General features: G+C 36.3%; 1 protein-coding gene across 2 annotated transcripts in view; it reads right to left on the bottom strand.

Annotated features, from left to right (window-relative positions):
* Positions 1 to 14808, bottom strand: part of B3GNTL1 (UDP-GlcNAc:betaGal beta-1,3-N-acetylglucosaminyltransferase like 1) — a 91530-nt gene that overhangs the window by 64818 nt on the left and 11904 nt on the right. For both annotated transcript variants that reach the window (XM_051995627.1, XM_051995629.1), the window contains one exon: positions 11984 to 12048. In XM_051995627.1, the coding sequence (XP_051851587.1) occupies positions 11984 to 12048 (65 nt within the window). The remainder of the gene's footprint in view (positions 1 to 11983; positions 12049 to 14808) is intronic.

Genomic DNA, 14808 nt, shown 5'->3' with positions numbered 1-14808 from the left:
GTATAGGTTCCATGAACTGCTGAGAAGAAAGTGTACTCCTTTCTGTTTCCATTCAGTTTTCTCTAAAGAGCTATCATATCTAACTTTTCTAATATTCTATTTACCTTTTTAACTTCTTTCTTATTTGTTTTGAGGTTTATCTAATTCTGAGAGTGCAAGGTTGATATCTCCCACTACTATAGTTTTGCTGTCTATTTCTTCTTGTAGCTCTCTTAACTTCTTCTTTAGGAATTTAGATGCTATATCACTTGGTGCATATATATTTAATATTGATATTGCTTCATTATCTATGGATATCTAAGAGATTCATTATCTTTAACAAGATATAGTTTCCTTCCTTATCTCTTTTAATTAGATCAATATTTGCTTTTGATTGATCTGAGAAAAGGATGGGTACCCCTACTTTTTTTACTTCACCCAAAGCATAATAAGATTCTGCTCCAGGCTTTTACCTTTACTCTGTATGTATCACACTGCTTTAAATGTGTTTCCTGTAAACAACATATTGTAGGATTCTGGCTTCTGAAAATCTGCACCTGCCTCTGCTTTATGGGAGAGTTCATCCCATTCACGTTTATGATTTAAAACTACTAATTCTGTATTTCCTGCCATCTTATTATCCCCAGATTATACTTTTCTCTTTCCTTTCTCCCTTACCCCCTCCCCAGTATTAAATTTCTGACTACTACTTGCCTCACACAGCACTTCCACTTTAGAATCCCTCTTTCCCCCTTTCTTATGCCTCTCCCTTACTATTTCTGTATTCCCTTCTATTTAACATGCCCCTTTCCTTTTCCTTTTCCTCTCCCACTTTTCAATGAGGTGAGAGAAGTTTCTCTGTAACCAAATATGTTTAATATTTTCTCTTTGGGCCAAATCTGATAAGAGTGAGATTCACACAATGTTCCTTCCCTTCCCTTAATTCCCTCAGATACAACAGGTTTCCTTTACCTCTTTGTGAGATGTAATTTCCCTCTTTGTACCTCCACTTTTCCCATTTTCTTTTTTTTTTCTTCTTTTTAAAAAATAATTATAACTTTTTATTGACAGAACCCATGCCTGGGTAATTTTTTACAACATTATCCTTTGCACTCACTTCTGTTCTGACTTTTTCCCTCCCTCCCTCCACCCCCTCCCCCAGATGACAAACAGTCCTATACACTTTTCCCTTTTTCTGATACAATCCCTTTTCTACTTCTAATTCCTTTTTTTATATTATAACAGTAAAATCAAATTATACATGCACTCTCTATGTATGCCCATAACAGAAATACAGTTCTCAAGAGTTTCTACCTTTTTATGCTTCTCTTGAGTCCTATATTTGGAGGTCAAATTTTTTGTTTAGCTTTGGTTTTTTCATTAGAAACAAATGGAATTCACCTGTTTCACTGAATGTCCATCTTCTTCCTTGGAAGAAAATGCTCAGCTTAAGTGGGTAGTTTATTCTTGGCTGCATTCCAAGTTCCTCTGCCTTTTGGAATATCAGATTCCAGGCTCTTTGATCCTTTAATGTGGAAGCTACTAGGTCCTGACTGATCTTTATTGTGGCTCCTTGGTATTTGAATTGTTTTGTTTTGTTTTGTTTTCTGGCTGTTTGTAATATTTTTTCTTTAGTCTGGGATAGTTCTGAAATTTAGCCACAATATACACTGTAGTTTTAATTTTGGGATCTCTTTCAGAAAGTGTTCGATGAATTCTTTCATTGGTTATTTTGTCTTCTGATTCTATTACATCTGGGCAGTTCTCTTTGATGATTTTCTGAAAAACAGTGTCTAGGTTCTTTTTTTCATCATGATTTTCAGGGAGTCCAATAATCCTTAGATTATCTCTCCTAGATCCACTTTCCAGGTCTGTTGTTTTTCCAAGTAGATATTTAACATTTTTTCTATTTTTTAAAAAATTTTGGGGACTTCCGGCCAAGATGGCGAAGAGGAGACACACAGCTATGTAAGCTCCGCGTTTTTTCTCACCATCCATTTCATTACAAGCCTCTGAATAAATGCTTGACTGAAAAAAACCCCACAAATAGTTGCCAAGAGAAGCCATCTTGCTCGAGGGTGGGGACGGTTTTAGATCGAGTGCAGACTGAGGCAGCAGCAGTGAGAGCACAGGAGCAGACTGGAGAGGGGGTGGGGTGTGATCGCAGAAGTCTCTGTGGGGAGAGCTTTGCCACAGGATTGGATACTTTGCCCTGGCAGCAAGTCAGTAGCTCAGCAGTGAAGCTAAAAACACCAGGAGGTGAAGAATACAACCCCAAACAGCTGGAGTTTCTCTGGACCTGGCCACCCCTCCCCCACAGTGGCTCAGCACACTCTCGGAGTCTCAGAGCACAGGTGCAGCACAGTCCTGCTAGTGCCTCACTGCTGCCCCTCCCCCCCACCTCCCCGAAGTCTGTAGAGGAAGCTCAGTAACACCACCCAGTCCCTCCCCCAAAGAAAGCAGACTCCAATTAGGGTTTTTTTTTTTCTTTTTTTTTCTTTGCTAGTTTGTCTTTGATTCTTTGACAAAATGAGCAAAAAATTGAAGAGGACTTTAACCCTTAACAGCTTCTATACAGATAGAGAGCAGACTCTAAATCCTGAGGAGACTAAAAACAGACAGTCTCCAGGTGAATCCCCAAAGGAGGAGATCATCTGTTCCTCAGCACAGATGAACCTTATAGAAGTAATTTAAAAGGCTCTCACAAGGAGCTAGAAGAAAAATGGGAAAAGGAGAGGGAGGCTTGGCAAGAGAGTCTGGAGAAGTCATCCCACTCATTTAAAGAGAGAGTGGATAAATAAATAAAATCCATGAAAAATAGGATTAGTGAACTGGAAACAGAAAATAGCTCTCTAAAAAACAAAATTGGCCAAATGGAAAAAAATTCCATAGAACAAAAGAACTCAATTGGACAATTAGAAAAAGATATTTTAAAAGTGAGTGAAGAAAATACTTCATTGAAAATCAGAATTAAACAACTGGAATTGAATGACTCGAGGAGACAAGAAGAATCAGTCAAGCAAATCCAAAAAAATCAAACAATGGAAAAGAATGTGAAATACCTTCTGGGGAAGACAACAGACCTGGAAAACAGATCCAGGAGAGACAATCTGAGAATCATTGGACTCCCATAAAAGCATGATGAAAAAAAGAGGCTGGACACTATTTTCCAGTAAATTATCAAAAAGAACTGCTCTAGAAGTCATAGAAACAGAGGGTAAAATAGACATTGAAAGAATTCATCGATCACCTACTGAAAGGGATCCTAAAATCAAAACATCAAGAAATATAGTGGCCAAATGCCAGAACCCTCAGACAAAGGAAAAAATATTGCAAGCGGCTAGAAAAACCGAATTCAAGTATCGAGGAGCCACAATAAGGATCATCCAGGATCTAGCAGCATCCACACTAAAGGATCAAAGGGCCTGGAATTTGATATTCTGAAAGGCTAAGGAACTTGGTATGCAACCAAAAATAACTTACCCAGCTAGAATGAGCATCTTTTTCCAGGGAAGAAGATGGACATTCAATGAAGTAAGCGAATTTCACCTATTTTTGATAAAAAAGCCAGAACTTAACAAAAAGTTTGATCTACAAATATAGAACTCAAGAGAAATCTAAAAAGGTAAAGATTAATCTTGGGAACTATATTTTGGCTATAAAGATGTATAAAGAATACATGTATACTTTGTTCTAGAGACTAGATGTGGAAACGACATTGTACCAGATAAAGGGTAAAGTGGGGGTGCTACATCTCATGAAGAGGCATAGGAAACCTATTATATCTGCGAGAAAGAATGGAGGGGGATGAATATAGTGGGTATCTTACTGCCTTCAGAATTGGCTTTAAGAGAAAAATTTTAGACATATTCAATCTAGGGTGAAACTTCTCCCATCTCATTGAAAAGTGAGAAGGGAAAAGTTAAAAGGGAAGGAATAAGCTAAGTGGAAGGAAATACAGAAACTGGGAGGGAAAGGGGTAAGATAGGGGGAGGAATTCTAAGGCGGGGGGAGGGATACTAAAAAGGGAGGGCTGTGAGAAGCAAGTGGTGCTCACAAGCTTAATATTGGGAAGGGGGGTAAGAGGGAAAGAAGGGAGAAAAGCATAAACCGGGGTTAACAAGATGGCAAGTAATACAGAATTGGTCATTTTAACCATAAATGTGAACGTGGTAAACTCCCTCATAAAGAGGAAGCGGTTAGCAGAATGGATTAAAAGCCAGAATCCTACAATATGTTGTTTACAGGAAACACACCTAAAGCGGGGAGATACATGCAGGATAAAGGTAAAAAGTTGGAGCAAAATCTACTATGCTTCAGGTGAAGTCAAAAAAGCAGGGGTAGCCATCCTGATCTCAGATCAAGCTAAAGCAAAAATTGATCTAATTAAAAGAGATAAGGAAGGCCACGATATCTTGCTAAAGGGTAGTATGGATAATGAAGCACTATCTATATTAAACATATATGCACCAAGTGATGTAGCATCTAAATTCTTAAAAGAGAAATTAAGAGAGCTGCAAGAAGAAATAGACAGCAAAACTATAATAGTGGGAGATCTCAACCCTTGCACTCTCAGAATTAGATAAATCAAACCACAAAATAAATAAGAAAGAAGTCAAAGAGGTAAATAGAATACTAGAAAAGTTAGATATGATAGATCTCTGGAGAAAATGTAATGGAGACAGAAAGGAGTACACTTTCTTTTCAGCAGTTCATGGAACCTATGCAAAAATTGACCATATATTAGGACATAAAAAGTTCAAACTCAAATGCAGTAAGGCAGAAATAGTAAATGCATTCTTTTCAGGCCACGATGCATTGAAAATGACATTCAACAAAAAGCCAGGGGAAAGTAGACCAAAAATTAATTGGAAACTAAATAATCTCATACTAAAGAATGATTGGGTGAAACAGCAAATCACAGTCATAATTAATAACTTCACCCAAGAAAATGATAATAATGAGACATCATACCAAAATGTATGGGATGCAGCCAAAGTGGTAATAAGGGGAAATTTCATATCTCTAGAGGCCTATTTGTATAAAATAGAGAAAGAGAAGGTCAATGAATTGGGCTTGCAACTAAAAATGCTAGAAAAGGAACAAATTAAAAACCCCCAGTCAAACATTAAACTTGAAATTCTAAAAATAAAAGGAGAGATCAATAAAATTGAAAGTAAAAAAACTATTGAATTAATCAATAAAACTAAGAGTTGGTTCTATGAAAAAACCAACAAAATAGACAAACCCTTAGTAAATCTGATTTAAAAAAGGAAAGAGGAAAATCAAATTGTTAGTCTTAAAAATGAAAAGGGAGAACTTGCCACTAATGAAAAGAAAATTAGAGCAATAATTAGGAGTTACTTTGCCCAACTTTATGCCAATAAATTCGACAACTTAAATGAAATAGAAGAATACCTCCAAAAATATAGCTTGCCCAAACTAACAGAGGAAGAAGTAAATATCCTAAACAGTCCCATCTCAGAAAAAGAAATAGAACAAACTATCAATCAACTCCCTAAGAAAAAATCCCCAGGACCAGATGGATTTACATGTGAATTCTACCAAACATTTAAAGAACAATGAACTCCAATGCTAAATAAACTATTTGAAAAAATAGGGATTGAAGGAGTCCTACCAAACTCCTTTTATGACACAGACATGGTACTGATACCTAAACCAGGTAGGCTGAAAACAGAGAAAGAAAATTATAGACCAATCTCCCTAATGAATATTGATGCTAAAATCTTAAATAAAATATTAGCAAAAAGATTACAGAAAATCATCCCCACAATAATACACTATGACCAAGTAGGATTTATACCAGGAATGCAAGGCCAGTTCAATATTAGGAAAACTATTAGCATAATTGACTATATCAATAACCAGACAAACAAAAACCATATGATCATCTCAATAGATGCAGAAAAAGCATTTGATAAAATCCAACATCCATTCCTAATAAAAACACTTGAGAGCATAGGAATAAATGGACTTTTCCTTAAAATAGTCAGAAGCATATATTTAAAAGCATCAGTAAGCATCATATGCAATGGGGAAAAACTGGAACCTTTTCCAGTAAGATCTGGAGTGAAGCAAGGTTGCCCACTATCACCATTATTATTCAATATCGTATTAGAAACACTAGCCTCAGCAATAAGAGTCGAGAAAGATATTAAAGGAATTAGAGTAGGCAATGAGGAAACCAAACTATCACTCTTTGCAGATGATATGATGGTATACCTAGAGAACCCCAGAGATTCTACTAAAAAGCTATTAGAAATAATTCATAATTTTAGCAAAGTAGCTGGATATAAAATAAATCCCCATGAATCCTCAGCATTTTTATACATCACCAACAAAACCCAACAGCAAGAAATACAAAGAGAAATTCCATTCAGAATAACTGTTTATAGCATAAAATATTTGGGAATCTATCTACCAAAGGAAAGTCAGGAATTATATGAGCAAAATTATAAAAAAGTCTCCACACAAATAAAGTCAGACTTAAATAATTGGAAAAATATTAAGTGCTCTTGGATAGGCCGAGTGAATATAATAAAGATGACAATACTCCCTAAACTAATCTATTTATTTAGTGCTATACCAATCAGACTTCCAAGAAAATATTTTAATGATCTAGAAAAAAATAACAACAAAATTCATGTGGAACAATAAAAAGTTGAGAATCTCAAGGGAATTAATGAAAAAAAAATCAAATGAAGGCGGCCTAGCTGTACCTGATCTAAAATTATATTATAAAGCAGCAGTCACCAAAAGCATTTGGTATTGGCTAAGAAATAGATTAGTGGATCAGTGGAAAAGGTTAGGTTCACAAGACAGAATAGTCAACTATAGCAATCTAGTGTTTGACCAACCCTAACTTTTGGGATAAGAATTCATTATTTGATAAAAACTGCTAGGATAATTGGAAATTAGTATGGCAGAAATTAGGCATGGACCCACACTTAACACCATATACCAAGATAAGATCAAAATGGTCTATGACCTAGGCATAAAGAACGAGATTATAAATAAATTAGAGGAACATAGAATAGTTTATCTCTCAGACTTGTGGAGGAGAAAGAAATTTGTGACCAAAGATGAACTAGAGACCATTACTGATCACAAAATAGAAAATTTTGATTACATCAAATTAAAAAGCCTTTGTAGAAACAAAACTAATGCAAACAAGATTAGAAGGGAAGCAACAAATTGGGAAAACATCTTCACACTTAAAGGTTCTGATAAAGGCCTCGTTTCCAAAATATATAGAGAACTGACTCAAATTTATAAGAAATCAAGCCATTCTCAAAGGATATGAACAGCAATTTTCAGATGATGAAATTGAAACTATTCCCACTCATATGAAAGAGTGTTCCAAATCATTATTGATCAGAGAAATTCAAAATAAGATAACTCTGAGATACCACTACACATCTGTCAGATTGGCTAAGATGACAGGAAAAAATAATGATGAATGTTGGAGGGGATGTGGGAAAGCTGGGACACGGATGCATTATTGGTGGAGTTGTGAACGAATCCAACCATTCTGGAGAGCAATCTGGAATTATGCCCAAAAAGTTATCAAATTGTGCATACCCTTTGATCCAGCAGTGTTTCTATTGGGCTTATATCCCAAAGAGATACTAAAGAAGGGAAAGGGACCTGTATGTGCCAAAATGTTTGTGGCAGCCCTGTTTGTAGTGGCTAGAAACTGGAAATTGAATGGATGCCCATTAATTGGAGAATGGCTGGGTAAATTGTGGTATATGAATGTAATGGAATATTATTTTTCTGTAAGAAATAACCAGCAGGATGAATACAGAGAGGCTTGGAGAGACTTACATGAACTGAGGCTAAGTGAAATGAGCAGAACCAGGAGATCATTATACACTTCGACAACGATATTGTATGAGGATGTATTCTGATGGAAGTGGATTTCTTTGACAAAGAGACCTAACTGAACTTCAATTGATAAATGATGGGCAGAAGCAGCTACACCCAAAGAGATAACACTGGGAAACGAATGGGAACTATCTGCATTTTTGTTTTTTTTCCCAGGTTATTTTTACCTTCTGAATCCAATTCTCCCTGTGCAACAAGAGAACTGTTCAGTTCTGCAAACATATATTGTATCTAGGATATACTGCAACATATCTAACATATATAGGACTGCTTGCCACCTAGGGGAGAGGGTGGAGGGAGGAAGGGGAAAAATCGGAACAGAAACGAATGCAAGGGATAATGTTGTAAAAAAATTACCCTGGTATGGATTCTGTCAATATAAAGTTATTATAAAATAAAATAAAATAAAATATTAATTTAAAAAATTTTTTTTGGTTTTGCTTGACTGATTCTTGATGTCTCATAGAATCATTCATTTCCATTTGTTCAGTTCTGATTTTTAATGAGCTATTTTCTCCATGTACTTTTTTTTACTTCTTTTTGTATATGTCCAATTGAATTTTTAAATGAATTGTTTTGTTCTGTGGAATTTTTTTCCATTTCACAATTTTGTTTTTAAAGGAGTTATTTTCTATACCAATTCACAAATCCTGCTTTCTTGGGAGTTCTTTATTTTTTCCAATTCACAAATTCTATTTCCCTGGGAGTTCTTTACCTTTTCCACTTCACATTTCAGGGAATTGTTTTCCTTTTCAAATCTTTCTTTTAATGAGTTATATGCCTTTTCCATACTCTCTTACAGAGCTTTCCTTTCTTTTTCCCATTTTTCTTCTAGCTCTCTTTTAAGATGCTTTTAAATTTCTTCTAGGAGAGCCTTGTATGGTGGGGATCAGATTATATCCCCCTTGGGGTTTTGTGTGGAGACTACCTGCTATTAGTTTCCTCAGGGTGGAAATCTGTCCTCTTTCAGTATAGAAACTATCTATAGTTAGAGCTCACTTTGCTTTTTTACTCATTTAAGAAAAAAAAATCCTTCGGTTGTGCCCTTAGGGCAAGGAGGTTCCAAGCAAGAACAGGGACAGACAGCCAGCCACTGTCCTGCGAACAGGCTGTGAACAGGGTGCATAGAGTGGCTACACTGTGATTGTGCTGAGTCACTCCCAGTGCTGGGTGGGCGTGGCCAGGTCCTGTGAAACTTTGGTGTTTTGGGGTACACTCTACCTTTTGTGTTTGTGTAACTTCTCTGCTGATCTACCGCTTTGCAACCAAAGTAGAGCAGCCAACACTGTGGAAGAGTTCTCCCTGCAAATTCTCCACCCGCAGAGATTGCACCTTGACCTGAATCTGCTCAGTGTGTGCTAACCTCTGTGTTCTGCCTTTCTGCCTGCACTTGCCTCCTCCCACCTGATCAAAACAGACCATTTCTGGTGATCTTCCAAATTATCTTCTGCTGGTAATTTGTTGTACTCCCAATATTTGTGGATTCTACCAGTCAAGCAGTATTTCAGAGGCTGAATTTTGTAATCAATATTGAGGGTAGTAGGGAAGCTCAGAATGAAGTGTGTGTCCTCTCCACCATCTTGCCTCTGCCCCTATATATTTCTTTTGAAAAACAAATTGATTTTTATGTTTCCTCTGCATCCACATCAATTTCTTCAGCCAAAATTCTGTTTTTCCTGCTCAATAGAATGGTTTTCAGTCAGTTTATAAACTTATTCATTGTCAGGCACCTGGTAGCTTGTGCTAGGGATATAAATTTTCACAAAGACAGTCCCTGTCCTCAAGGAACTTACTCTGGGATAGGAGAAAACAAGATACAAAAGAAAATTAAAAATAAAGAGGAAAGGAGCATGAAAAAGGGAGAAGGATGACTTAGATGAATGATGGAGTCTGAAGGAATGCAGCTAGGTAGAAAATGAAGAGATGGCTGGTCTGAGAGCCCTTTTTAAATGGAGGCTTTGTGAGGAGCTCTTTACTTTGTCTTCTAATTCTTTAATGAAAGGGACAGAGAACAATGAGGATTACTGATGAAGTGTAAGTTCCAAAGCTCATGCAATCTCACAGAATGGTGATTTTCCTAATGAAGAAATTACTGGGACATGATAGAGTCCAAAAGAATGAAGTCAAATACATACCCATTACTCCTGGGCTGATTCATCTGGATTCATTTTAATCCTATTTTTTTCTCCAAACACTATGAAATCTGCTTTCCTAAAATCTTCTGATTCTTTCTCACTTTTCTGTAGCATTTGGCACTGCTTATCACATTCTTCTCTCTAGGTTTTCATGACTGTTGTCTCCTGGTTCTCCTCCTACTTATCTGACCACTGATTCTTTGTTCAATCTTTATCCAAGTTACACGTGTCCCACAGGTGTTTGTGTTTGTTCTGGTTTTCTTCTTCCTAGTACTTTCACTTGATGATTTCCTCAGTTTCCATAGATTCAATATTCACTATGTACTAATGATTCTCAAATCTACCTACTTAGCTAACCTCTCTGCTGCCTCATCTTAATTTTTTAAATTAACTGTTGAAGGTACTGATGAGATTAGTAACAATCAGAGTTGTGGAAATCCCCTTTTGTTGGAGGCACAGGTTCTTCATTTAAAAATTCATGAACCCAAAATATTAATGGCAAAAATGGAAATTTATTGTTGGATAGGAAGTTAGTTTTACTAAGAGACTAACTTCTTTAGTGGCAAAGTCCTATTAGGGAAATGGAGACTGGCACTGAGAAGAGAATATCTTCTCAGCGGGCAGAGTCTTACTTTGGACATTCTGCAAAGAATGAGTTCAAAAAATGCCCTTTGAAAAGGAATCTTGAAATTCGGGTTTTAGGTTGAAAAGAAAGCCAAAGAGCCCAGGCTTAGATACTTATTAATATTACTTATTAATATCCAGCCCAGATCCCCAACTGGAATTTCCTGAAAGGGTCTGGCATTCCCAGAAGATCAATGGGGTGCTTTTTGATCAAGATTTCTAATTGAATAAAGATAATTAACTTTCCCAGGAGGGCCTGAGACTACAAGATCAAAGGGGAACACAGTTTCAGAGTGTTCATTTTAAAAGGAACACAGTTTTATCACCCCCTTCTGTACCACCATTCTTTCAGACACCCAGAGCAGATATCATCCTCAAATCCTCATTCTGTCTCACCACCCCACTTCTCCCCAAACCGCTGACAAAGCCTGTCAATTTTATTTTCTTATTACCTCTCAAATATTCTCCCGTCTCTCTTTTGACACTACCCCAGCCTTGTACAACCCCTCATCACCTCACTCCTGCACTAATGAAACAGCCTGCTGCTTGGTCTCCCTACACAAGTTTCTTCCTATTCTAGTTCATCCTCCACTCAGCTATCAAAGTATTAAATCCCAGGTTTAACCACACAATTACTCAATAAATTTCAGAGGCTTTCTATTATCTTCAAACATAAAATTCTCTGTTTAGCTTTGAAAAGCCTTTATAATCTGTTGCCACCCTATCAACTTTTCAAGTTTCTTACATCTTATACCTACTTTTTCTTGCTACATCTGCTACCCAGTGACACTAACATTCTTGCTGTTCCTCATATAAGACACTCCATCTGCCAACTCTGGGCATTTTTAATGGTTGTCCCACATGGTTGGCATATTCTCTCCCCTCATCTCATTCTTCCTTGGAGTTCCACCTAAAATCCTTTTCAGTATAAAAAGTCTTTCCAGATATCCCATTATGCTAGCGTCTTTCCCTCTGCTGATTATTTCTAATGTATTCTAAATATATCTTATTTGTATGTAGTTGTTTGCATATTATATCCCCCATTAAACTAAGGATCTTAAGAGCAGGGGGTGGCATTCATCTTTGTTTACCCAGAGCTTAATAGGCACTTTAAAAAATATTTACCAATTGCCTTCACTGAAATATCAACTCTTTTTCTTTAATAATAAATAAATTATTTGGGAGTGAACTGGGCATTAAGAACTGCAGAAAGAATGCATTTTGTAGAAGGCATTACTCAAATGTTTCTTTGATTAATGTCTTGCATTTTGATAAGGCATTTGACTCATTAACTAAAATAAACATGTGATTAATTCACAAGACAAAAACTTACTCACCGAATCCAAAAAACAAAGGTAAGAGCCCGAACTTTGTGCTATTGCTTGATTTTTAGAAAATCCAACTGTTGAAGAAAAGATAAGCACTTCTTATTATTAGATTTCAATTGCTATTTGCTTTCAAAAAGCAAATATGTCATATAGAGAATATTAAATTAATATATCTGGTTGAAAATGGGAGGGGAATAGAAGGGAGAAAAATAAAAAGGGAAAAGAAATAATGGGTTTTCTTCTGGTTGTTTCCTCCAAAAACCTTTATTTTAAGGAAAATGTCCAGACTAGGCATGTCTTCATTGTTCTCCAAGTTCTGTTTCCAGCTCTCCAAACTTTCTCTATCAAGCAATATACTCCTTTTACTTTTCAGTCTCCTTTTAGGTTTTATCTTTCCCACCCCAATTCATTAGAATATAAATTTCTTGAGGATCAGGACCGTGTTTTTGCTTCTACTTGTAAGCTTAACACAGCACAATGCCTGCCACATAGTAATCACTTAAAAATATTTTTAAACTTCTTTTCCCATTAACAGAATGTACATTTCTATAAGTTTTAAATTTATTCAAATAATATCTTGTAAATTAGGATGACATAAGAAAAAAATTACCAGATGAAATCAAGTACAATTCACTCTCTCATTTAACAAAAATTATTGAGTATTTATTATATATATAGCACTATGCAAGGCACTGCTGGACATACCAAGAAGCATTAAAAAAAAAAAGTACCTGACCTCAAGGAAGTTATAACTTACTTGGAAAGTAAAAATAAATTCTTAGGAAAGTTAAACAAAAACAAGGCAGCAAGTGATTAAGTATCAAATGTAGTATGGATTAATAGTGCTACATGAATTTATAAGGAAAAATAACTGAGATAGAATAGCAGTAATAATAATCGCTACCATTTATATAGTTCTCTAAAGTTTGCAAAGTGTTCTCACATATGCAATTGCATTTGATCTATGCAAGAATTCTGGGAAATAGATGTTACTATCCTATTTTTACAGATGAGGAAACTGAGACTGCGAAAGGTTAAGTGATTTGTCCTGGGTCATGCAACTATTAAGTGACTGAGACAAGATTTGCAGTAGGGTCTTCCTTATTCCAAATTCAGAGGGAGGGAGGGAAGAGAAAAAGAGAAAGGGAGGGGAGGGAGAGAGAGGGAGAGGGAGGGAGAGCGAGAACAGACTAAGCTGGCTAGAGTAGTGGAAGATAAAATCTGAGAAGTAGGTAGAGGACCGACTGTCAAATGTCTTGAATACCTGGCAGAACTTTTATTTCTATGTTATGGGGAGTCATTACGTATTTTTATGCAAAGAAGTGATATCAATCAATTAAACTGCTGAAAACATAAAAATAATAAAAGGGAACAATCCCTGCTCTTAAGTAGTTTATGTTTTAACCATGGGAAACAATACAAATGAAAATTTCCCCTTCACCCTCTCTTCTAACTAGGGCACCTATCAAGATACATGTCCACTGGCTTAATCTTTATTCCTTTCAATGAGATAGAGGAAAATCTGGTCTAATCATTTATCTTACCACTGTCCCTTCTGGTCTTCCAGATTTTATTATTTACCCTTTCTCTACATGCAGATAGTTGGTACTATCACTCCACCTTCAGGTTTTGGGGCTTTTCCATCTGTCTTGCCACTGAACTTTCTTTTTAAATGTCATTCTCCCAAATTGTAGACTGTTTGTATCCCCAGTACTCAGCGCAGTGCTTGGCACATAATAAGAAATAAATGCTTTATCATTCCCCATTCATTTATTTATAATAATAGTTTTTAATAACTTTTTATTGATAGAACCCATGCCAGGGTAATTTTTTACATTATCCCTTGCAGTCACTTCTGTTCCGATTTTCCCCCTCCCTTCCTGCACCCCCTCCCCCAGATGGTAAGCAGTCCTATACATGTTAAATACGTCACAGTATGTCCTAGATACAATATATGTGTGCAAAACAGTTCTCTTGTTGCACAGGGAAAATTGGATTCAGAAGGTAGAAATAACCGGGGAAGAAAAACAAAAATGCAAACAGTTTACATTCATTTCCCAATGTTCTGCTTCTGTCCATCATCAATTGAAACCGAGTTAGATCTCTCTGTCAAAAAAATCCACTTCCTTCAGAATGCATCCTCATATAGTATCATTGTTGAAGTATATAATGATCTGGTTCTGCTTATTTCACTTAGAATCATTTCATATAAGTCTCTCCAAGCCTTTCTGTATTCATCCTGCTGGTCATTTCTTACAGAACAATAATATTCTATAACATTCATATACCACAATTTACCCAGCCATTCTCCAATTGATGGGCATCCATTCATTTTCCAGTTTCTAGCCACTACAAAGAGGGCTGCCACAAACATTTTGGTACATACAGATCCCTTTCCCTTCTTTACTATCTCTTTGAGGTATAAGCCCAGTAGTAGCACTGTTGGATCAAAGGATATGCACAATTTGATAACTTTTTGGGCATAATTCCAGATTGCTTTCCAGAACGGTTGGATTCGTTCACAACTCCACCAATGCATCAGTGTCCCAGTTTTCCCGCATCCCCTCCAACATTCATCATTATTTTTTCCTATCATCTTAGCCAATCTGACAGGTATGTAGTGGTATCTCAGAGTTGTCTTAATTTGCATTTCTCTGATCAATAGTGATTTGGAACACTCTTTCATAGGAGTGGGAATAGTTTCAATTTCATCATCTGAAAATTGTCTGTTCATATCCTTTGACCATTTATCAATTGGAGAATGGCTTGATTTCTTATAAATTAGAGTCAATTCTCTATATATTTTGGAAATGAGGCCTTTATCAGAACCTTTA

Source organism: Antechinus flavipes, chromosome 4 (genome assembly GCF_016432865.1).
Source record: "Antechinus flavipes isolate AdamAnt ecotype Samford, QLD, Australia chromosome 4, AdamAnt_v2, whole genome shotgun sequence".
Classification (NCBI taxonomy): domain Eukaryota; kingdom Metazoa; phylum Chordata; class Mammalia; order Dasyuromorphia; family Dasyuridae; genus Antechinus; species Antechinus flavipes.
This window is presented reverse-complemented; position numbering and strand designations above follow the sequence as displayed.